We start from the raw sequence: 26,420 nt of genomic DNA on the forward strand, positions 1-26,420 counted from the left end.
CTCTCTCCTTGAGGTCCTGAAAATAATCCTGAGTTTCCTGGACCTGTCAAGAAGTGGCATTCTTTAACCCCCTATAAGACCACCAGCTGGGCTATTGTATTTTAGGTACCAGGCCAGTTTTTCCATGGTGGCAGTAGGGGAGAGGGGTGACAGAGGTGTTAATGGCTCCATAAAGTCAACTTTAATTCCTTGAAGTTGTTTGGTCATATCTGAAAATAGAGATTCCAGTCAAAGCCTTGGTAATATGACCATTGTTTCCAACTGAGTCCTTTTACAAGGAGAACAGATTCTTAAGAAGCCTATGTAAATGATTATATTGCCATAAAAGTAAGGATACTCACTAATAGTTTCCAAAATCTGGAGAGATTAGATGGGACAAAAAAGTAAAGTTTTCAAATTTTACTCACAAAAATGAACTTTACCAAGCTACTATAAGCTATAGATTAAAAGAAAAAAAAAGTTTCTTTAAATCTGGAAAACAAAACACTGAAGTATCAGAAATATTTCAAATAAAAAGTCATAAAAAATTATTCTCATCAGTTTATATAGTTCCATATAATTTATTCTTGTTCTGGCAGATCTTCGTTAGCAGTTTCATGAAGCCATCAGTTTCTTCACTGGAGTTTTATAAATTCTTATCCAGGCCAATGGTATGATCTTAAAGTTATCAGAAACTTGTATTCCAGAATACTTGTAATGAATCTTGAAGAATAAGCAATTTTGGACTGTAACTTACTCCACATATTTTTAGGGAAGAATCAAAACCATTGTCTGTGGATGACCAAGACTTAGAGTGGCCATGGTTAAAAATCTGATGAGAGTTCATTATAATCAACAATTGACAAAGAAATTTGGTTATTGCTATGGCATTATGACATTTAACATAACAACCAAAAATTATGACTGATAACTATTAGATTTCTAGGAATCTCATACAAATTTTGGAATACTCATATCAGTAACATACCCATTTATATAATGTAAAGAATGTTTAGTATCACTTATTATTTGACAATGCTTCCATATAATTTAACATCACATAAGCCTAATTAGTTATCTCTGTCTCACAAGGTGAGAAATACAGCCTTTGGGCTTTCCAGGGGCCAAACTAGAAAATTCCAAAGTTAAATTAAGGTCAAAGAGACTTAATTTAGAATTTGATTTGGTAAGTTTGTAAAAAATATCAAAAGGTTTTAAACCTTGATTAAATATGATCTTATCTATTTAAACAAAAAAGATTTTAAAGGCAAGTACAGGTTATACAGTTAACAAAAACTTAACTCTTTTAATATTGGGAAGACTCACTTGAGTAATTAAAGACCTAATAAAAGATAACATCAAGCACTAATGATTATCTTGGTGAAACCCAAAATCTTTGTTTCCTAGGCCAATTACTTAAAAAGCAAAGAAAAATCTTTCACTATTTCCTATTAAGAGCAGATCAGTCCTCCAAGAACATTTTATAACTTTTCTTACTAAAAACATATATCACTTGTTTCTTGCAGATTCCACAGCTTTCAAAATTTTTCATTTGACAGTTTCCACATAGTTTCTTTTCCTCCTGTAAACTGTTAGTCTTTCAGTTACCCGTTCTATTGCCCTAAACAGTTATTAACCTGGCAACCCTAAATTTGCACTTCCAAGGGATGATTCTTAGGTAAAACGATGTAGAAAATTTTTATCTCAAAGGCATGGAGAAAGAATGCAGATTTTTACAAAAACGATATTAGAGCATGTTGCCTATTATCAGAGGTCAATTTTGTCAGATGAACTATGTTTTAGATCTGAATATGTCCAAATCACATCTAGATGAACAAAGCATATATCTGCCAAAACTGGATTTTTTGCATTTTCCTCCAATTTGGTCTTGAGATTTCTCTCTGGAGAGTGGCACTGAACTCTAGCCCTACCCTGACAGGCCTATCAAAATAGCCACTCTCTAGGCGAGCCTAGACTGGTTCAGGTGTGTCAGGTAGGTGAGATGTAGAGGGCGAATCATAGTAATTCAGTATAGGATTTTACAAGGAAGTACACAGATGAGCCTAGGAGAAAATTAAGAAGCTTGTTCTTAGGGACTTCCTTAGAAATTTTTTTGGGCAACCCTTTTTCCAGTGTCTTGGTTGTTCGCACAAGTAAGTGGCAACAGTTCTTTGGAAACTGCTGCATAGGGTTTCCTTATTGCAGAAGCACCCTAAGGACAGGCTCAAAGGTCATTGTAGTTTGTTGTTTGCCATGGAGCTTCTGTAATTGGAAGGCCATAATTTGGAAGTCATTTGTTTCTTATTTTGCTCTAAGGTCCTCTTGAAATATTCTGCAGTGATTACTAGTTTAACTTAGTTCTGTAGCCTCTCATCCTGTCTTTTGTCTTTTTTTTTTTTTGGAGACGCCCACACTGGAGTATCTTGACTCACTGCAACCTCCGCCTCCCACATTCAAGCAGTTCTGTCTCAGCCTCCTAAGTGGCTGAGATTACAGACGTGTGCCACCACGTCCAACCAATTTTTATATTTTTAGTAGACATGGGGTTTCACCATGTCGTCCAGGCTGGTCTCATGGGCTCAAGTGATCCTCCGTCCTCAGGAAGGAGGATAATCCCCAAAGTGCTGGGATTATAGCAAAGAGCCACCATGCCTGGCCTGTCTTTTTTCTTTTTTATGAGCTTGCATCAAGTTGGGGCAAGCTGGAATGTCTTACCAAAAGGGCTTTCAACTGAATTTTCAAATCAGTAACAGCTCCATATTTCTTTAGCATGCAGGTCTGGATGATAGACCACATACTTCAGATTGAGGAAACACTTTAGGAATGGCTTTCAGGAAGTCATTTGCAATTTTGGGGGCTTAGCCTTGCCCATAAGTAGACCCAGGTAGGGCTTGTTGGGTCACTGATACCATTCTCAGGAGAATACCATTCTGCCTCTTATATTCATTTTTGTGCTTCCCCAGGTTCCCTTCAACAAAGTGTATTCATTGGTAGAAGTCAGTAGTACCAGGTCATAGGTTCCAATTAAGACCATGAATTCTTCAGAAAAATTTTGACGTTCTTTTCTGGATTTAGGAAATTCTCTGTGCTTTTGTCCAGGAAATATAAGTTACTGGGTGATCATTTTGGAATTTTCAGGTGTTTTTATTTCATTATTTTAAAAAAGCTATTTAACTGCTTTTTCAGAGAAGAAAGGTAGTTCAGAGTTAGTAGACTGAATATCCAGTCAAAGTAGAATAGAGAAGAGCAGCAGTAGTCAGATCAGTCTTATTGTCCTTGGTATATGAGGGTTATCTTGCATTTTTAGCTTTTCATTAGCTTTTTGCAATGAATTTTTTATAACAGCTATTTTTGAATCCTGTTGTTTCTTTAAGGCTTCTGAATGCCAATTAAAAAGAGAATCCCACTCTCTCTACCTAATTAGGAGGCTTTGGATTCAAGTACATTTGTTAGATGAATGGTCTTGTTCTGGAACAGTCTTCATATGACCATTATAATTCTAAATTATCTTTAATAAGATTTTGCCACTTGTTAAAGTATATGCAGCTTTCAGGCTTAATACTCATACATGTGAAAGACAGGCATAGGTAGGAGGCTGAGTACTCAGCTCTTCAGAAATAAAGGGTCCTATTTTTACATTGAGTCTTGGGTCTCCCAGAGCCAAGATAAACACCTAAGAAGGAGATGCCACAAGTTTGAGTCCTATAATGCTTCTACATTGTACCTCATTGCATGGACATTTTCTTGTGGCTGGTGGGCAACTTAATGTTAACTGTCCCATTTCCTGACCAGCTTATCTTCTCATGGTAGTCTTATTTTTTAGTGGTGGGTAGCGCTTAAGTGCCTCACCCATGTCCACCAGACAGGTTATGGCTTTGGCTCTGACATTCCACTGACCAACCTAGCCAATTATTTTCCAATTTCTCTCTGACCCAGACACCTGAGGCCTCTCTTACCTGAGTACACAAGAAAAATGAAGAATATAGAACCTACATAACTGCAAATTTTGAAAACTAGAGTTTGTGCCCCCTGCTGTAATAAACACTTAGTTTAACCACTGTCAATAACCTTTAAAACTGCAGCTCTGGCCAGTGTCTCCTCAGCCACTGCAAATCCAAGTCAAGTGCCCTCTCACAGCATAGATTAACCCAAAACCACAGAGATCAGGGAACTCAATGCAAAAGAAAGCAAAGCTTCAGACTTCAGAGAACTTAACCATTTTCAGGGTTTCCTGAGGAAGACAGAGGACTCAAAAGGGGGCTCAGCAGCACCTTTTCTGTGTTCCTCAAGAGGTCTCTGGATCATGGATCATCAGAAATCTCCTTTATGTCCCTTCATATGACCACCAGAACTGTCAAAAGACAAAACTACAACAAATTTAGTTCTAAATCTGATTGGCTTTTATTTGCAATTCTGAATCAGGGCAGCCTCCAATCTACAAAATAGAATAAAAGCTCCTACTGGATAATGACAGAACCGTGGGTTTTATAAGGTGGAAACAAAGAAACAGAACAATAGGGGAGAAATTAGGTAACATAAGGTTACTTCAGATTACTTTTTTGTAAAAGTTAAAGTAGAGGGGACTTTCTTGTTATGATGACTCCTGCTTTTGGGGAAAACTGGTCTGTTTGGGGATTTATCTCCTTATTTGGTCTGTTCTTATTAGGATGTAGTGCAAGGAGCTCAGTACAAACAATGGCCTTCCATAATTTTTATTTGGTGCACCCAACCTGGAGACATTTTTGGAAATAATCATTACAATTGGACCAATCAGTAACAATGCAAAACAAAAACATTTTCTAGGATATTAGATCAAGACTTTGAATAGGTCAAATAATGCTTTGTATGCTTTAAATGTTTATTGTTAAGAATGTTATTAACAAATATGTATGGTTATTTTTCACAATTAATGATTTTTTGAATTTATTTGGTTTTAAGGTGCTCTTTTAATGTTTTCTGTTATCAAATATCTGTATCAAATAAAGAGCAGTTTTACATTTTATTGAAGTTTATAATCTTGTCACGATATATTTATTTATAACCACAGTAAACTAAGCATTTATTATTACATCTTTTTTAAAACAATTCTTTGAAACTTTGAATAGAACTGTATCACAGAAAAATGATTATTATTTATTGTTATAGTCACTCATTTTTTCTTTAAATTGTTTTATTGAGATATAATTGATACATCATGCAATTCATCCATTTAAAGTGTACAAATCACTGTTTTTTAGTATATTTACAGGGTTTTATAACCACTGTCAGAGTTTAATTTTAGAATATTTTCATCCCCCTCAAAGAAGCCCCATATCTATTACCAGTAATCTCCATTTTCCTCTAGTACTCCTCCCATAACCCTAAATAACTATCTGTTTAAATTTGCCTATTCAAGTTATTTTATGTGAATAGAATCTGCGATATGCAGTCTTTTGTGGCTGGCTTATTTCACTTAGAATTTTTTCAAGGTTCATTCATAGTGTATGTAGCATGTATTAGTACTTCCTTTCATTTATTGCCAAATAATATTTCTTTATATGGATATGACACTTTATTTATCCCACTCATTATTTGATGGACATTTGGCTTGTTTCCACTTTTTGGCTATTATGTATGAATAATACAGCTGTGAACATTTGTGTGCATGTTGTGTGAATGTATGCTTTCATTTCTCTTGCTTACCTACCTGGGAGTGGAATTACTGAGCTATGTGTTAAATTCTGTGTTAACTTTTTAGGTAACTGCCAAATTGTTTTCTAACATGGCTGTACCATTTTACATTCCCATCAGCGATATATGAGGATTCTAGTTTCTCTATATCCTCACCAATACTTGTTATTGTCTCTTTTATTATACCAATCTAGTGGGTATAAAATCATTTTGATTTGTGCTGCTTCAGTGGCTAATGATGTTGAGTATCTTTTCATGTGCTTGTTGACCATTTGCGCATCTTTGGAAATGTGCCTATTCAGATTCCTTGCCCATTTTTAAATTGCAGTATTTGTCTTTTTATTGGTGAGCTGTAAGAATTCATATATTTTTCTGAATACTAGGCCCTTATCAAATGCTTGATTTGCAAACATTTTCTCCCATTCTGTGAGTTGTCTTTTCATTTAATTTAAAAAAATTTTTAATTTTGATGAAGTCCAATTTATCTATTTTTCTTTTGGTACTTGTGCTTTTGGCGTTATATTTAAGAAACCATTGCCTAGTTTAAGGTCAAAAAGATTTACTTTTATGTTTTCTTTAAGGGTTTTATAGTTTTAGCTTTTATATTCGGGTCGGTGACCCATTTTGAGTTAATTTTTGTTAAATTTTTTATTAATCTTTCTAAAAATATTTTTAAAGTGTTGTGAAAAATACAGAATAACTTACAATTACAGGAGAGAATTTCTGAGAATTTTGCTTTCTCATTCCTGAATTCTGAAGATTGATACCTGACAGGAATTTGGGGACACTAGCTTGTGCAGTTTTCTCTGCATGGTGGTAAAGGCCCTCAGGTAGTTTACTCTTTGAACAGATGGTGGCAGCAGAGCTTTAATGAATGTAAATTCTCATTTTTTTCCTAAACCTAGTATTTTATAATTAAGAATCCTCTGTGTATTTGGACTGCCTTGTTTTTGGTAATAGGTTGTTAAGCACTAAGTTTAAAGTTCCTTTTAAGATTTTTAAGAATTGTCTAGAACTTAGAATTTTAGAGGTTTGTTTTTGTTTGGTTTGGTTTGATTTTTCACCATGAGTTTATTCAGGCTTCTGTTTGTGACTCTAGTTTGTGGAGTATGGACATGATTTGCTTGAGGTCTTTAACCTGTAGACACAGTTTTTTTCAAATTGCTCTCATGTGTTTTACCCACTTTTTCATTATTCACTACTACCTCATGATCTTTATAGAGAGATAAAATAATAATAATAGAGTAACAGCTAACATGTTTGTTAGTGTTAAAGCTGTTCTCAAGCTTACTGCTGAAACAAGTTGGCAGATTTACATTCTGATTTTGAGGATAGATAATATAGAAGTTGGATACGTGAGTTTTTTCTTCAATAATAAAAATTATTTTATATAATCTTGTGATTGGACCTCATATGTCTTCTTTAGATCTAAATGTTAAACAGTAAAATTATGTGACGCCAATATTCCTTGACAATTGCTTTCAAGACAGTAATAGAAACAAAAAACATTTATTGAGCACTTAGTGTTTACTAGGCACTATGCTAAATGCCTTGTGTGCATTGTCTTTTACTTACAATAGTTCTTAGAGGTAAGTACTATTTTTGCCCAGAGTTTCTAGAAGAGGGGGGCTTAGAAAAGTTAAATCATTTTCCTGAGGTCATATTCGTAGATGAAGAGTGTGTGTGTGTGTGTGTGTGTGTGTGTTTATAAGAAATTGTATCACACTTTTGTGTGTATGTGTTTGACAGTTGATGGTATACTAGATGCATTATTCTGCATCTTGTTTGTTTTTTTAATTCAATAGTCTGTTTTGAAGATGTATAGCTGTTGCTGCTACATATAAATATTTGGTCAATTTCTTTACTTAATGAGTCGATAATACTTTGTATTTGTTTAACTTAGCTGCTAAAAAACACCATATCCTGGAATCTCACCAAATTTTAGCTTTACTTCATGTTTCCACTAGAGGGTGTATAAAATATTTGACTTAATTTTTTTTTCTCTTACTAAAGCTATAATAGTAATGGAATAATGTATTGTTTCTTGTTATAATGTTCAGAAAGAAAAATTTTAATGAATATAACAAACGTAATATTCTCCCTTGTTTTGTTTTATTCTGCAGGTTACTCATTTTTGGATCCTATGACAGAGAGGCAAATGTTCATTGCACACTTGAATTAAGCAGTAGTGTTTGGGAAGAAAAACAAAGGAGTTCTATTAAGACGGTAAAATGGATTTGCAGTGATTTATATCTGTATAAAGTTCTATTTTATAAGTGTGCTTTTATTATTATTTCTATATTCTTAGAGTTATTTTTGGTCATATGCAAATAGTTATGAACAGTTCTTATTTGTCTTGTTACAATACAACCTCAGTAATAAAGTAAATCACATGAAACTATAGTTAGTATTCATATTACTTGCATAAGAAACCTAGTCCAACTAGTTTTCCTTTTAGAACTTTAAGATTCCTGCAGTTATGAAATTAGAAGGAAATAATTTTAACTAAACACGTTTGAAGATTGAATTCAGAGTATTCATTATTCATTCATTGGACAGATATTTTATGAGCACTTACTTTGTGCTGGGTACCATTTTAGATGTGAGAGAAACTGTTCAAGACAAAAATAAAACCCTATTCTGTGATACTAACATGGGGTAGAGTTGTGATGTGGGGATTAATTAGAAGAGGGAGGAAGTGATCTACAATGGTAAACAAAAAAAAAGTGAACAAAGCTATTCCCAAAGATTGACAAGTGCTATGAAGGGATATGACAGAAGAATTATAAGTTATGATGAAGGACATTCATTAGATCTGGTGATAATAGGACTCTAAAGAGATGACTCTGGAGCAGGCTTACCAGAGAAAATAGAGGATACCCAGTTAAATCTGAATTTCGGATAAACAATAATTATTTTTAGTAGAAGCATGTTCCCAGTACTACAGGGTAACAGTCAAAATCATGCTAAATCTTTATTGGACTACTATGTAGTATTTTTATGGATATTCCTTTGACTTTTAAATTGTTTCTGATTTACTTATGTATTAATTGTTGTGAACATCCTTATATAAACATTGGGCAGTATGAAATTATTTTGAGAGAAATAGGGTAATTTGGATCAGAGTGGAGAGGTAGGGACAAGAAAAACTGGAAAGGAAGGGTGGTTGGCCCATGGAGTTTGGATTTATGAAAGCAGTGGGGAGCTGTTGAAGATTTTGAGCATGGTAATGACATGGTCAAGATAGAGGTTTCATGGAAAGGTTCCCCTTTTATTGGTGGCTGATCTTGCCCCAACTTTCTTTAAGTTAGTATCTCAAACAATTTGAAGCAATTCCTCAGAAGAATGAGATAACTGGCATTAGAATTTATTTTGAAATACATAACTGCATGAAGAAGCATTATTGTTTTTGTCCAGCTAAATTTTTGGTTTTACTTTGAATTGGTCATAACTTGCCATTGCTATTGGCATTTTCAATATCCTTTATTATATTTGCAAAGATATGAGATTAGACGGTTCTAATATTTTATAGCAAAGGTTGGTAAGACATTAATCTTTTCATTATTTTACTTCTTAGCATATGTCATAAGTAGTTTTGAGGAAAGAATTCTAGGTTATTAATTAGATCTGATGTTGAAATGTCAGCAACAGTGTGTACAGGCATTAAATTACCTATGTCTGAATTTAATATTCCTAGGGAGGAGAATTATCACGTTCTTTAAGACAAAATAAAACATCAGGGACTAGATTTTGATAATTTGTAATATATTACAAATATGGGTAGAAAATAGAACATTGTTAAAAAACAATTATGCTAAATTATTTGATGAGTTTAGGATGCTCTCTTTGTATAAATACAATCTCTAGGTTTAAATCAGTCTTTATGTTGAAATTTCTTCATTGAAGTTAGTCACTAATTATAATGAATATGCAGAATAAAAGAAACTTAATTCCTGCCATACTTTAAATGTGCCTTGAGTTTTTAAAGGAGTATAACACTGTAATTGAAGAACATAGCTTCCTCCTTCATCTTCCTTAGCATGAGTTTTTTGCCCTCATGGTTGCAAGATGTCTCAGACACCCTTAGGATTTTACCTTTCAAGAAAAAGGATGTGGTCTAAAGCTGGCCAAAAGCATATGTCAGCCACATCCTTTTTAAAACTTTCCTGGAAGTTCCTCCCAGGGATTGCTACTATTATCTCATTTGCCAGAAGTGAGTCATATGGCTTCCTCAGCAGCAAGGAAGTATAGTATGAGAAGCCATTTTAATTTTTCTGCCTTTGTAGAAGTAGAATGCAAGGGAGAAACAGGAGTTATGACTGACTTTTATGTAGCCAGTCCACAAGAAAACAACTCAAATTTATTTGATGATCTTTTCATTTTTTATTTTTTTAGAGACAGGGTCTTGCCCTGTCACCCAGGTTAGAGTGCAGCAGCACAATAATGGCTCACTGCAGCCTCCAACTCCTGGGATCAAGTTATCCTCCCACCTCAACTTCCACCTCTGGAGTAGCTGGGACTGCAGGTGTATGCCATTACACTCATCTTTTTTTTTTTTTGGTAGAGACAGGGTGTTGCTCTGTTGCCCAAGCTGCTCTTGAGCTCCTGTCCTCAAGCAGTCCTCCCACCCCAGCCTCCCAAAGTTCTGGGTATAAAGGGACTAGCCATCACACCTGGCCATAACTTTTTTTTTTTAATTGCATTTTAGGTTTTGGGGTACATGTGAAGAACATGCAAGATTGTTGCATAGGTACACATGGCAGTGTGATTTGCTGCCTTCCTCCCCATCACCTATATCTGGCATTTCTCCCCATGCTATCTCTCCCCAACTCCCCACCCCCTGTTGTCCCTCCCCTATTTCCCCCCGACAGACCCCAGTGTGTGATGCTCCCCTCCCTGTGTCCATGTGTTCTCATTGTTCAACACCCACCTATGAGTGAGAACATGCGGTGTTTGATTTTCTGTTCTTGTGTCAGTTTGCTGAGAATGATGGTTTCCAGGTTCATCCATGTCCCTACAAAGGACACGAACTCATCATTTTTGATGGCTACATAGTATTCCATGGTGTATATGTGCCACATTTTCCCTGTCCAGTCTATCATCAATCGGCATTTGAGTTGGTTCCAGGTCTTTGCTATTGTAAACTGTGCTGCAGTGAACATTCGTGTGCATGTGTCCTTATAGTAGAATGATTTATAATCCTTTGGATATACACCCAGTAATGGGATTGCTGGGTCAAATGGAATTTCTATTTCTAGGTCCTTGAGGAATCACCACACTGTCTTCCGCAATGATTGAACCTGGCCATGACTTTTTAAGGGAATTTTTTATAAATTGGGATATAAGGGAGAAATTGCAAAGATTAATTTAACAAATAGCCTGCGCAAAGCCTATTTTAGAAATACATTAGTAGAAATCCAAGAAAAGTTTGGAGCAAACACAGAGCAGTGCCCTGCTTAGCTCATACATACAATAAAAGAGCTCATAGGATAAATGAGGTGCCTTACGATTGTGTTTGTTCTTTGAAAATAATAAAGATTTATCATGAGAATCCTATAAACCAAGATAGCTGAGATACAAGTAAATTAGATATTAGACTTAAACAAAAATTAGAGGTGACAGAGTAAATACTAAAAATTTATTTACCACACCAGAAAAAGACAATTCAATTTGTGATTTATTCCAGTCTATTGCAGTATTCAGGTTTGGTGATCATACTTTCCTTAACTTTCACTAAGAAAGAAATTTAAGAAGTTTTCAGATTTTAAAAAGTTTCAGGCCATGATATTTTAGTAATAAACTATAAAAACTATCTATAAATGTCTGTAGAATATATAGTGCTTACAAGTAAAATTCATGATAAATTAATCTGACATATATTAAGACACATATGAATCATTATTGTGTGCCTTGTTAGCCACACAGACCATATAAATATCACATTAGCACACATTATTTGAAAGAGAGAGATCCTAAGTTTTACCCTCCCAGAATTTGAGTTTCCTTGCCACTGACCACCCACTTGCTTTACCCCTGGTTCCAGACAGAAAATAGATTATTGTTTTTGTTTTTGTTTTTGTTTTTGAGACAGTCTAGCTCTGTCACCCAGGCTGGAATGCAGTGGTGCAGTCTCGGCTCACTGTAACCTCCACCTCCCGGGTTCAAGCAATTCTCCTGTCTCAGCCTCCCAAGTAGCTAGGACTACAGGCATGCACCACTACACCGGGCTAATTTTTGTATTTTTAGTAGAGACAGGGTTTCACCATGTTGGCCAGGCTGGTCTCAAACTCCTGGTCTCAGGTGACCCACCCTCAACCTCCCAAAGTGCTGGAATTACAGGCATGAGCCACTGTGCCCAGCCTCAGACACAAAATAGATTATTGATAAAAGTTTTGTTCTCTTTCCCTGTCTCTTCCTATTTTAGCTAGTCTGCCTGTGCCCTCTATATCTACTCTTAATCATTTGTCCACACTGACTCACTTGATTCTTCTCATAGATTGTTCTATTCCAACTCTATTCCTTCAACTTGAAATGTTTGAGGCCATTGGATAGCAGAGAAGGCACCATGAAAATGGGCTCTGGAACCTCTGAATCTGGGAATTCTGAGGTAAAGGAAAAGGCAGTAGGGGCTACTACAAACACCCACCTATTCTTTCATTCTGAATAAAAGGATGTAAGGAATTCTGGTTTTAGAAACAAACTTTTATGTACATTTTCTGATACTAACCTGACTCTCCATCTTCCTTCAACCTACCACACTCTGCCTTCAGATACTTGATAGCAATTGCCTTTCATAAGAGACCAAGTATTTCCTTCTACAAGTAGAGACACGAGGTTGAAAACCCAAACAATATTGGTATATAAATGTGTCGCTATCAGAAAGGAAGGATGCATATTAATTTTTTCCTGTTTTGAAATGGAGGGGAAATTCTAAAAGAAGCTTTTGCATCTTTTAATTTAGAGCAGATGGGCAGAAGAGAGAACAATCATTTGTCAGTATAAATAAAAGAGTAAAAGTACTTCATACCTTTTGTACCCCAGTATGCAAGTTTCAGAGGGAACTGTGGTTAAAGGCATTAGGAGATGACATTCTACTTCAGATCTACCTGAAAAGCAAGGAATAATGAATCCCCGAAAAGCACTCAGCTAACGGGGAGAATCCATAAGTGACATATTGGAGCTCTTAATCAGAACAGTATATTCTTTCAGAGTGTTATGTGGTATTAACTGGCAACTGTTATAAGAAGGGCTTTACATAAGGTCATCCTTATCTAAAATTGTAAAGTCTGAAGAATTCACCTCCTAGATTTTGGACGTTTTCTTTCTCTTTGACATGAGTGGTATTTTTTCTTCTCTAGAAAAGAAAGCTATTGTTTTCTCATCAAAGCCTAATTTTTCTCAAGAATCTGATTTGCAAAGGTAAATAATTGATATCAGCCTCCCATCAATTTTTAAACACACCCATACAATTAAAGAGATGAGGAGATGATACCTATTTTCTAAGAACCACTGCCAGGGTAAGAAACAAGATATGCAAACAAAATATCTAACATATGTAGCACTTTAGAATCTATGAAATACTTTTCCCGTATACAAAGAGCCAAAGTCTTCTGACTATATGATCTTTACCTGTTTGATTAAATCTCACTACCTCTAACAAAAACTAGACTACGAATGGTATTGTAATAATTAGTAGTGATAATTGAATCATTTTAGAACAGAGTTCAGGAGAGATCTGAAATTATGGGGAGATGGGATTTGAATGCAAGGGGCTTCAAAATACCATCACCCATGTTCACTTGCCTAAGATTAAGCCTGATTCAGAGACAGTCTGGCTTATTATAGAGCACAGTGAGTCTTCATTTACTTCCAGAGTAATTATTAGGGCAATTGAATACAGTAAAGACTTAGTGTAAAGGAAAAGTAATCAGGTGGGAGAAAAAATAGCATTTAGGGAAATCATTCCTATCTAATATGAAGATGGTAAATGAGCATATAGAAGAAATGAAAACAGTAAATGCATTTTCAACTTTCTAAAGCTTTTGAAGAAGATCCATACCAAAGTTTCCTGGAACATCTAATTCCTGGGAGAATATTTTGTTACAAGTAGATCTGACTTAAAGATGTGGGAAACAGGGTAAAGATGACCAGGTATAGTATCCTGAATGATTGAGTCCAAGACTTTGATAAATTTTCATAAATGATTTAAAACAGCATTAACAGAAATAGAATATGTGGCACTTATGTAATCTTAGATTTCTAGTGGACACTGTAAAAAACAAAAATAAGCAGGTGAAATTAATTTTAGTAATGTTTTATTTGACTCATATATATCCCAAACCTGGTCATTTTGACATGTAATCAACATAAAAATCAATGAGATATTTTACATCCTTATAAAAAGTCTTTGAAAGCTGGTATATATTTTACAGTTACAGCATAGGTTGAATTTCAGCTACATTCCAAGTGCTCAGAAGCTGCACGTGACTAGTGGGTACCATATTGGACAGCACAGATCTCGAAGAAGGAATGTACAGTATAATCTTCAGATTATACTTCTTAGCGCTAAGCTAAGAAGTGCCAACTTAAGAGGTAGAATATGAAGGAAGAGCTCTCAGGACAAGTATGTAAGAAAGAAATCCAAACTATACTTATATGAGATCTAGGATTCTTAAAGAAATAGATAATATGTCACTGTGCTTCCAAAACAAGAAATTTGACTTTTCATGAGAAATGTCACAAAATGAAATCTTTTTATACACTTATTTTAAAACTATGAAATTCTCTGGGAATAAATTATTTGTGCATTTGTGGTTGCTATAATACAAGGAATTTAAAACAGAACTGGATAGGGTGAGGACAAATAATTAAAATTAACACGGAAATGAGATAGCCATATAAAGATAAATGGATGGGAAAAAAATTAGTGTTCTTCAGCTGAAAAGACAAAGATGGGTGAGTGACTAATGGAAGCATATAAATACAAAAAGTAAACAGTAGGATAATCAGCAAATTTACTGGAACTAAATCTATGGTGTAATGAAGATAAATATCATGTTCGTGATGATAATCAGATGATTTATGCTAAAAGAATACCTAAAAGGTCTTCCATAATCCGGCATGCTAGACACTTGCTAGTAGACTTCACAGAGACACAAATATGCTATATTGTTTTTATACTATGTAACCTGCACCTAGTAGAATTTCTGACATGTAGCAGTTTAGTGAATGTCCTGGAAGGAAAAGGGGAGGATCAGTGAACTTTTGAGATACAAATCTGATTCTGTCGGTTGCCTGCCTCAGTGGTTTCTAATTGCATATTATAGGATGACAAATTCCAGCCCTTGCAGGCCTGGTCCCTATGTATTTCTCCAGCCCTCCTTTCTCCCCTGCCATTCTCCAGTTTAACCATGCTGGCTATCTTTCACTCCTTCATACTTGCCACTTCATACTTGTAGTGGACTCTCTGTCCACTACACAGCCATGGTACATGTGCCCCCTTCCCCCAACCCATTTCTCCCCAAAGAAACCTGTGTTAACTCATTCATCAGATCTCTGCTTGTGTTTGACCTTAGCTTGTTTGCCCTCAGATACATTTTTCTGCCCTTCACTGCTATATGCTGTGAGAGGGCTGACCTTAGCAGACTGTATTTCAGCTGTTTGACCAGTGTAAAGCACTGATGGGAATGGGAGTGAACTGGGAAAGCCAGGATTTTCTTCTTCCCCTCTGCATTTGACAGTGTGTCTGACAGCCATCATTCTTTCTCCTTCGTGGCTTCATGCTTCTGACAGGACAGGCCCACCATACTGCCAGCTTCTACTTGATACTCTAGCCCCTGGCCTCTACTAATACCACCTCTTCTTCCCCACCCTTCTTCCTTCCAGCCAAAGATTGATAGTAACTTCTTACTGTTACTAATATCTGAGTTTACTCAATGTCTCCTGTTTGGTACTCAGCTATTCTGTCACCAAGTAGCCATCCTCTGTTTTAAAGGCCTTCCTTATTAAATACTCAGTTTTCTGTTCTCTTAGAACCTATTAATAAAACACTAATAATCATTTCCTCTGGGAAACCTTTCCTAACCATCATGAAACTCCTTGGTAATGCTTATCACAGTTGGGATTTCACATTTATATTTCTATGATAATATCATCAGTATTGTCTCCAGCAATATCTTCCATATCAGCAGGTACTCTGATGTTTTGCTCATAGCACATGGCATTCAGTTGGTATTCAGTAAATGTTTTTGGTATGACTAAGGCTGGCTGCCTGACCAAGAGCCTTTATTCAACCACAACCCTTTTTCTTCCAGACCTTCAGAGTTTTAGCATGACTTTAGTCACATTTCTGTTTCCTTTCCATCTTCAAATCTATTCCTTGTATGTTTTAACCAAATAAAAATGTTTAGGGTAAGGAAGCCCACAAAATGAGAGCTTTACTGCTCGATATTACTTTCGTGAAAAGCCTGATTTTTAGAGTGAGGATTTTGGTTTACAGATGTGGTGCATAAATTATTTCTGACATTATTGAAAACATCAAAAACATTTCTTACTCTATGTGTATAGTTTAACGTAGCCTAAATAAAATGATGAGGTATAATCTAAAATTGTCTTACTTCCCTTTCAGTTTTGGAGAGTTTTAGAAGTCTTGCTGAATGAAATTTAATGCATCTACAAAGTCCACCTCTATCATATATTGTTGAATGTATATACAAAGAGTATAAAAGAGCTTCTTAAAGAACTGATTTCAGATACTCAAGAATATCTGAGACAGACAGACTTATAAATACGTTAAGCCAGATGCCTCAGAGTTAGCATTTTGGTATTTTTTTAAGGCCAAATGCCTTACGGATAGCATTTTGGTGCTCCTGTTTAACCAATTGCCATTTACAGTCTTAATCTTATCAAAAGGAAGAGAAAGATTAAAGCAAATAAAGCTTTTTTCAAAATGTCAGTTTTTATGAAAACTCAGGTTTAGTTCAATTTGATAATACTTTTGAATACAGTAGGGACTCAATGAAATTTTAGCCATCTATAATGTTCTATAGTTTGGCTTCTTTAAATAAACTAAATGCCTTCAAGCTTTAATAGTAAATCCTATGTAACATTTCTACTCTTAAAGTTCATCTTGATTAAAAATGAGGGATGTAGTTCTCTGTCTTAGGTTTTCTAAGTATGTTTACTATGATTTTAAGATGCTGGGAAAAGAGTAGGAAGTTATGTCGAAATATACAAACATAAACTCTCCAAACCAAATTAATGGAAAGCACTATGAGTATGAGAACAAGAAACTGAATATGAGGTGTAAGGCATTGTATCATCTTTCCCTTCAAGGAAATAAGATCATCAGTGCTATGAGTATCAGTAGTACTGTGAGGTTCCAATGACGGAGAAGTAACATTCTTTGGGAAAACTAGAAAATATATTAAGGAGGTGACATTTGAACCAAACCTCATAGTACATATAGGATTTTGAGAGGGCAGAGAGGCCATTTCAAAATGAGGACATAGCAAAATTCCCAGCTAAGAGTAAGACTATTTGAGTATCGTTGGGATAGAGTCAGTTGTTCAAGTTGGCTAAAGAATATGGCAGCATAGGAAGTTATGCAAAACAAGAATAAAAAGATTGGACCACATTATAGAGTACTTTAAATACCACTTTAAAAAGTTTGGCTGTGACTCTCCAAGACTGTTGGGCCTCTGGAGGCTTTTAGAATGAAAATGCTATCAGAATAAAGATTCTTCAGGCAAACTTAGAGCTGGATTTGAGTCTCAGCTAGGCCACTTTTCCCAGCATGACCTTACTCAGAGTCCCTAAACCCGTTTCATCCACAAGTACTTTATTCTATAAAATGGGACTGATGTTTCATATGGTTGTATGAAGGTTAAATTAGATTCTATATATTAAAATGTCTAGCACAGTATTTAGCACATAGTAGTCAATAATATGTTTATTGAACCTGGCAGCAATGGATAAAATCAAGGATGATTTGATAGCATAAAGACCTGAAAAGTAGAGGTGAGGGGTAATGAAAGTCTGAACCAGAAAGGTGGCAATGGAAATGGAAAATAGAGTCTGTGTGGCTTGGATACCACTGGGAATGGAGGAGGTTTTGGAGTGAGCAAGAAAGCCAGAAAGATGAGCTATACGGAGGGAAAAGGAAAGGGGAAAGAGGATCTCATTCTGTACAAGCTGTTTGAGGTATAGTGACTATCAAAGTTCAGTGTAGAGATGGAATGTTTTTCATGTGGTACTTTGATCTATGGTTTTAAAAAAAAAAAAAAATTACTGCTGTGATTTTACCTTTTAGTTCTTAACTAGTAAGTTGAATGCTTTATTTGAGGTTTATGCTATGTTTTTAAGATCTCTTTTTTTTATATAGGATAAAGAACAGCAAAGTAGTTTCACGGTGTTGTAGTAAGAATCTAAATATTTTGAAAGAGCAAGTTAAAGGAGTTAACATTCATAAAACTTAAGCATTATTTTCAGGTTCTGTTTCTCAGAATCCTGCAGTTTACTCTATTTCAACTAAAATTGATTCACACAGTCTATACAGTCTCACTAGCTAAAACATCCTTTTCAAGGCACAGTAGCACCTTCCTATAAAAATTCAGGTTCTGTTTCTCAGAATCCTGCAGTTTACTCTATTTCAACTAAAATTGATTCACACAGTCTATACAGTCTCACTAGCTAAAACATCGTTTTCAAGGCACAGTAGCACCTTCCTATAAAAATCCACTTAGCCAAATAGCTGATTTTCTGAGCCATACACAGATGCAAAACTAGGAGATAAACACTTTCCAAAGTATTAGAGAGATGTTATGAGAGATCTTGCAGTAGTACTCAGCTCCCTGTCCACATATATTCAGTCCAGTGGTAATTAGCAATTACAAGTTTCCACAGTCTTTCTGTGTCAGTCTTAGTTTTAAGATTTTGCATGCATTAATCATTTAATCCCCATTGAACAATACCATGATAATAGGCACTATTATTATCTCTGTTTTATAAGTGAGAAAATTAAGATGAAAGACAGAAGTAATTTATCCATATCACCCAGGTAGCTGGCAGTAAAGACAGTCTGCAAACCCAGACAGTATGACTCCACTACTGATGTTCTTAATTAGTACTATATCATTTCCACAAATGGTGTCCTATATACTTGGGTTCAAATCTAGCTTTTTCCACTCTAGCTTTATGACTATGAGCAAGGCATTTCATAATCTCTACAGTAGAGGTAGTAGTAACTGCCCTACAGGGTATAAGGGTTAAATGTATGAAAAACACTTAGCATAATACCTGGCACATAATATTATTACTGAACTTGACCTAATTGACCTATTTTGCTCCTATGGTTTTTGGTGCATATATTTTGTGTGTCCTTACAAATCCCCTACTCCCAGTCCCTTTTATTTTATTTATTTATTTTTTCTTGTACAAGTTTATAAGACCCTTTTAAGTCCTTCCTGTAACAAGGTGAGGAGGGCAGGGAGAGTATCCTTCTCAATCACAAGATAGTGTTATTGTTGTTGTTTTTGAAGTTAGTGTTCTCAAATAATGACTTGAGAATATCAGTAAGTTTATTAAGGGCTGTCATAAAAAGGATGGAGATCAATAGCTGCTGCCCATCTCAACAGATTAAAACATGGACAAACATTTAAATTTCAGGAATGTGTAAGATAAGAAATTAAGAACCTTTTAGGAATAAAGAATCTTAATGTCATAGCATGGACATTAGTGCTTCTAGATAGTTGTAGTTAATAGCAAAGTTTTGAAACATTTAGGAAGTAGTTCATGATACTTCACTGTTTGAGATGTCTAGCTTTCACCAGTTTGCATTTTTGCTATAAATGTGAAGTTCTATAATATACTAATTGAAGGTACTTTAAAATGAATAAGCTAAAGTAAAACTAGGTTAAAATTTTTATTTTTGCCTTCAAACAGGTAAGTGGAAAGGAGTGGCAACAGCAATATTTAATTCATATGTCCTATTAAACCCGTCTTGGTAGTATTTTCATAAGTTATTATGTATTTCTCAAAAATATTGAACAGGTGTAGAGTTTAAAGTTGGTTTGGGAACAGCTGTGTTTCCCATTTGTAAGCATGGTGGTTTACACTGATATTGGATTGTACTAGAGAAATAGGTGGTTATATTTGAAAGTTGTTTATGTGTAAACAATATGCCGTATGCTGGAAGAGATAAGGATGTTTTATTAATCACTGTAAATAAGAGTACTTCTGGATAATTGGTTATTTTTTTTAAGGTTATCTAGTAATTGTTAGAGTATGGGCAGATGGCTTTTTTCCTAAATGAATGATGTGTGAATTATCTTTTGTAAGTTGATCAATAATGAGAATGTTGTCAGAAGTTTAAGTAGGAAGCCAGTAAGCAAAAGGAAGTATCATGAAGCAGATTTTTAATTTTCATGATGACACACTCATTTGTGAAATTTGCAAAAACGTGCATATTTTACCAAAATCAACCTGTGTAAGATAAAAATTATATATATATACATATATATATGTTTAGAAATTAGTATGGGCAGTTTTTCCTCATTTAAAAAAAATAGAAAGCTATAAAGAAGACTGCAAAAGTCAACCATAATTCCACTGCTCGGAGAGACCACTGTTAACTTTTTAGGAAAACTTGGTAAACATACACAAACACCCATCATTCACATACAGAATATGCTTGTGTGTTATTAAAATATAAGTAGCCAATAGGCAGTAGTTTACTACTGATATAAGTAATCCCTTGGTCAAAGATTATGCAAAGATAAAAGGCTATTGGTTCATATTTCAGAATTACATTCCAGCTGGAATAAAGTCTGTAGATTAGATGATAGTATTATCCCAATGTTAACTTTCTGACTGATAATTGTACTGTGGTTATGCGAGAGAATGTCTTTGTTAGGAAATACGTGCTTAAGTATTTAGAGGTTAAGGACATCATATGTCTAATTTATTTTCAAATGGTTCAGAAAAATAATATGCAGAGAGAAACAAATGTGGCAAAATGTTAACAATTGGAAAATCTGGGTTTAGGATAAATGGGAATTCTTTAGTGGAATTCTTTACTATTTTTGCAGTCTTTCTGTAAGGTTGAAATTATTTCAAGATTAAAAAGTTATTTTTTAAAAAAGAAACCTTATTTATTTAAAAAAAAAAAAAAAAACTATCTGTACCTAAGGCTCTTACACTTCCTTAGTAAGATGTAAGTCACCTGCAGAAGTAGAGTGATACTATATGAGACTGAAGCCTGACCTGGTGATTCATTTTTAAAATAAGAGCTGTTTCTGTTTGACAGAGTAATTAAAAAGGGGAAGAAGGTTCTACTCTATTGTTCACCTAACAACCTAGGCCTCTTCATATTTTTCTGAACTTTTTATTTCACTGGAATGGTTGTGTAAAATTTAAATTTATTTCCAATCAAAACATCAATCATATTTTAAAAGAGAAAATAAGAAACCTAAGTATATTGCAAGATAATCATTAAGATGTAATTATTTTTCTAACAGCCTTTTGAACCTGAGCAGAGGACCATTTTTATTCCTTAGATCTCTTAGATTGGTTGTATTTATATAATGGAGTTTACTTTTTCATATTATACTTTTAGATCTTTGTTTTCTCTTAGATGAAGTAACCAATGGATGCAGTCCTAATTTATCATCCAGTTGCTTTAGAAACCAAGTTATCAAATGGCCAAGCTGGCATTCCATTTTGAAGATTGAGGGGAGTCATTTGTATTTTCATCCAGAAGGAAGTCTTCCTAAGGGGAGATAACAGAAGTACCTGTACCTAGATTGCGCCAGATGTTTATGCCCATAGTTTCATTTAATGTTGACAACCCAGTTTGGTAGATATTGGGTGTCACTGTTTTATGATTAAGACTCACACAGGACTAAATCACTTGCCTAAGGTGACAAAACTAGTAAATGTTAGAGCCAGAACACAAACCCAACTCTTAGAACAAAGCCATACAAGATGACATTGAAGTTCAAAAACTAATTTTAAATCTGCCTTAGTTCTGAGGAGAGGCTGACTTCAGCAACTTATCTATCCATTAAATGTTAATTTCTGAAAATTTAGGCATTATTCAAGTTGAGCATTCCAAATCCAGATATCTGAAACACTCTGAAATCTGAAACTTTTTATCACTGACATGACACTCAAAGGAAATGCTCATTTTCAGATTTTAGATTTCCAGATTTGGGATCTTTAACATGTGAGATAATTTAGGATTCATTCCTTGTACCCACCCCCGCCTCTTTTTTGAGACAGAGTCTTGCTCTGTTGCACAGGCTGGAGTGCAGTGGTGCAATTTCAGCTCACTGCAACCTCTGCCTCCCAGGTTCAAGCAATTCTCATGTCTCAGCCTCCTGAGTAGCTGGGATTAGAGGCGCACACCACCATGCCTGGCTAATTATAGTATTTTTAGTAGAGATAGGGGTTTCACCATGTTGGCCAGGCTGGTCTCGAGCTCCTGACCTCAGGTGATCCACCCACCTCAGCCTCCCAAAGTGCTGGGATTATAGGCGTGAGCCACCGCACCTGGCCAAGAATATTTTTAAAATATATAGTTGACACCCTATATCTCAGGGTTCTGCATCTTTGTATTCTGTCAGTAGCAGATGGAAAATACAGTATTTGTGGGATATAGAATCCACAGACATGGATGTTTTGTATCTATGAGTTCCGCAGGGCTGACTCTAGGACTTGAGCATCAGCAGATTTTGATGTCCATGGGGTCCTGGAATCAATTCGTTACAGATACTGCTTTAGTCTATTTTCACACTGCTGATAAAGATGTACCTGAAACTGGGAACAAAAAGAGATTTAATTGGACTTACAAGTTCCACATGGCTGGGGAGTCCTCAAAATCATGGCGAGAGGTGAAAGGCACTTCTTACATGGTGGTAGCAAGAGAAAAATGAGGAATAAGCAAAAGCAGAAACCCCTGTTAAACCCATCAGATATCCTTAGACAATTCACTGTCATGAGAATGGCATGGGAAAGACTGGCCCCTGTGATTCAATTACCTCCCCTTGGGTCCCTCCCACAACACATGGAAATTCTTGAAGATACAATTCAAGATGAGAATTGGGTGGAGACAGTGCCAAACTATATCATTTGCTGCTTGCCCCTCTGAATCCCATGTCCACACATTTCAAAACCAGTCATGCCTTCCCAACTGTCCCCCCAAAAGTCTTAACTCATTTCAGCATTAACTCAAAAGTCCACAGTCCAAAGTTTCATCTGAGACAAGGCAAGTCCCTTCCGTCTGTGAGCCTGTAAAATCAAAAGCAAGCTAGTTACTTCCTAGATTGGGGGACACGTATTGGTTCCAAATAAGAGAAACTGGCCAAAACAAGGGAATTACAGGGCCCATGCAAGTCTGAATTTTAAATTTGACAGCAGGACAGTCAAATTTTAAAGCTCCAAAATGATCTCCTTTGACTCCAGGTCTCACATCCAGGTCACACTGCTGCAAGAGGTGAGTTCCCATGGTCTTAGGCAGCTCCATCCCTGTGGCTGTGCAGGGTACAGCCTCCCTCCTGGCTGCTTTCACGGGCTGTCATTGAGCATCTGAGGCAAGATGGTGCAAGATGTTAGTGGATCTACCATTTCGGGGTTTAGAGGATGGTGGCCCTCTTCTTACAGCTCCACTAGGCAGTGCCCTGGTAGGGGCTCTGACCCCACATTTCCTTTCCACACTGCCGTAGCAGAGATTCTCCATGAGGGCCCCACTCCTGCAGCAAACTTTTGCCTGGGCATCCAGGCATTTCCATACATCTTCTGAAATGTAGGCAGAGGTTCTCAAACCTCAGTTCTTGACTTCCATGCACCCACAGGCACAACAGGGATTGGGGCTTCCACCCTCTGAAGCCACAGCCCAATCTGTACATTGGTCCCTTTTAGCCACAACTGGAGGAGCTGGGGCACAGGGCATCAAGTCCCTAGGCTGCACACAGTCCCTAGGCTGGGCCCAGCCCACGAAACCACTTTTTTCCTCCTGGGCCTCCAGGTCTGCGATGGGAGGGGCTGCCTTGAAGGTCTCAATATGGCCTGGGACATTTTCTCCATGGTCTTAAGGATTAACATTAGGCCCTTTGCTACTTACGAAAATTTCTGAAGCTGGCTTGAATTTCTCCCCGGAAAATGGGTTTTTCTTTTCAATCGCATAGTCAGCCTGCAAATTTTTTAAACTTTTATGCTCTGCTTCCCTTATAAAACTGAATGCCCTTAACAGCACACAAGTCACCTCTTGAATGCCTAGAAATTTCTTCCACCAGGTACCCTAAATCATCTTTCTCAAGTTCAAAGTTCCACAAATCTCTAGGGCAGGGGTAAAATGCTGCCAGTCTCTTTGCTAAAATATAACAAGAGTCACCTTTACTCCAGTTCCCAAAAAGTTTCTCATCTCCATCTGAGACCACCTCAGCCTGGACCTTATTGTCCATGTCGCTATCAGCATTTTGGGCAAAGCCATTCAACAAATTCCTAGGAAGTTCCAAACTTTCCCACATTTTCCTATCTTCTTCTGAGGCCTCCAAATTGTTCCAACCTCTCCCTGTTACCCAGTCACAAAGTCACTTCCACATTTTTGGGTTTCTTTTCAGCAACGCCCCAGTCTACTGGTACCAATATACTATATTAGTCCTTTTCATGCTTCTGATAAAGACATGCCTGAGACTGGGCATTTTAGAAAAAAAGAGATTTCATGGGACTAACAGTTCCACATGGCTGGGGAGGCCTCAGAATCATGGTGGAAGGCGAAAGGCACTTCTTACATGGTGGCGGCAAGAGAAAAACAAGGAAGAAGCAAAAGCAGAAACTCCTGATAAAACCATCAGATCTCATGAGACTTAATTAACTATCACGAGAATCGCATGGGAAAGACTGGCTCCCACAATTCAGTTACCTTCCCCTTAGTTGAGAGATTCTTTTTCATTTATCTAGCTTATGAGTTTACGAACTTTTCTGATGTTATACCTTTATGAATTGTTTAAACTTAATGACAGGTCTTTTGGAAAGTTCTGTGGGAATTGATAGTAATTTTTATGCCAAGAGATAAAAAACAAGACATTTGCCATATATCTGTTTCAAAGAGTTATACTTTCTTTGAAAAAGATGATGTGGCCTGGGTGTGGTGGTTTGTGCCTGTAATCCCAGCACTTTGGGAGGCCAAGGCGGGCAGATCACCTCACCAACATGAAGAAACCCCATCTCTACTAAAAATACAAAATTAGTTGGGCGAGGTGGTGAATGACTGTAATCCCAGCTACTCAGGAGGCTGAGGCAGGAGAATCGTTTGAACCCAGGAGGCAGAGGTTGTGGTGAGCCTAGATGCTGCCATTGCCCTCTAACCTGGGCAACAAGAGCAAAACTCCATCTCAAAAAAAAAAAAAAAAAAGAAGGTGTGATTGTGTGCATCCAAATTGTGTATCCTCTTTGCTAGTAAAACAGTTTTAAAGATGACAGTGTGGTATCTCCTTTTTTTTCTATTAAAGTGATGGAACTAAATGGAAAATGATTGAGAATATAGTGGGTTCCTTGGAGCAAGGTATATATTCCAAGTAGTTGAGGGTCCCATTAAGTATTTCAGTTTATATCTTTTGTGCTGTTAAAACTGCCTGGGTTAGAAGTAAATTAGATTGATATCAGCAGGACCCATCAGAAGCTGAGTGTTTTATTTCTTTTCATGTGTTGTGTTTTTTTTTTTGTTGTTGTTGTTCTAGAACATAGAAATTGTTTTATGAACTTTTTAGAATTATGATTTACTGAAATATGCTTTATAAACAGAAATTAAGAAATAGTATTCTAGTTCTAACTTAATCACTTCTAAATTGAACCAAATGTTACTTGCGTTACCTTACACTCAAGGATGTTTGTGGGGACTGTGGGAGAAGGGAGAGAAGAGGGAATTAGAGGAAAAAGGGAAGGAGGAGAGAACGAAAATGAACAATAACATATGTGTCTCTTTGCAAGTATTTAAATACTAATGGAGTTAGATGGGATCATCAGTTATGGTTATGATTTTTAAAAGTGATGTATGATAAAATAGGAAACTTAACCATAGATCTTCAGCAGCCTTCTTGCTGCCTCTTATTAGGATTTACAGTAAGCTGTTAGTCCCTCGCCTGGTAGTAATTTGTATCCTTTAACCATAAACAAATTAATCTGACATCTGGTATTTACTGAAATAACCAGAGTTACTCATTCAGAGAATGTAACCAAACTTACATTTCTAACGTATTTTCTGCGAACTATGTTGTACACAGAGTTCACCTTGCAAACATCTCAGTAACTTATTTAATATAAAAAGTTGTTTTAGTTTTAGAAATTTTGACCTCTCAATTGTAATTCAAAATTTGAAAATAATTCTTTTATACTTTAATCATAATAGCCCAAGTTCCTGACATTCAGAATTCAGTTGCAAGTCCCAAAAGCAAGCCAAACTAAGGTGATTTGTACACTGGTCCCTCAAAAATGATGATTTTTGGCCGGGCGCAGTGCTCACACCTGTAATCCCAGCACTTTGGGAGGCTGAGGCAAGCGGATTACTTGAGGCCAGTTCAAGACCAGTCTGGCCAACATGGTGAAACCCTGTCTCTACTGAAAATACAAAAATTAGCCAGGCATAGTGCTGCACACCTGTAATCCCAGTTACTCTGATGGCATGAGAATTGTTTGAACCTGGGAGGCGGAAGTTGCAGTGAGCCAAGATCATGTACCTATACTCCAGCCTAGATGACTGAGCAAGACTGTCTCAA

At 36.2% G+C, this 26,420-nt stretch overlaps 1 protein-coding gene across 1 annotated transcript in view; it reads left to right on the top strand.

Moving 5' to 3' along the window:
• Positions 1–26,420, top strand: part of PDZD8 (PDZ domain containing 8) — a 112,394-nt gene that overhangs the window by 54,027 nt on the left and 31,947 nt on the right. The window contains exon 3 of the mRNA XM_012448041.3: positions 7,773–7,875. Coding sequence (XP_012303464.1) covers positions 7,773–7,875 — 103 coding nt within the window. The remainder of the gene's footprint in view (positions 1–7,772; positions 7,876–26,420) is intronic.

This window comes from Aotus nancymaae, unplaced genomic scaffold (assembly GCF_030222135.1).
Source record: "Aotus nancymaae isolate 86718 unplaced genomic scaffold, 86718_ANA_hifiasm-v0.15.2.pri h1tg000010l, whole genome shotgun sequence".
In the NCBI taxonomy this organism is placed as follows: Eukaryota; Metazoa; Chordata; class Mammalia; order Primates; family Aotidae; genus Aotus; species Aotus nancymaae.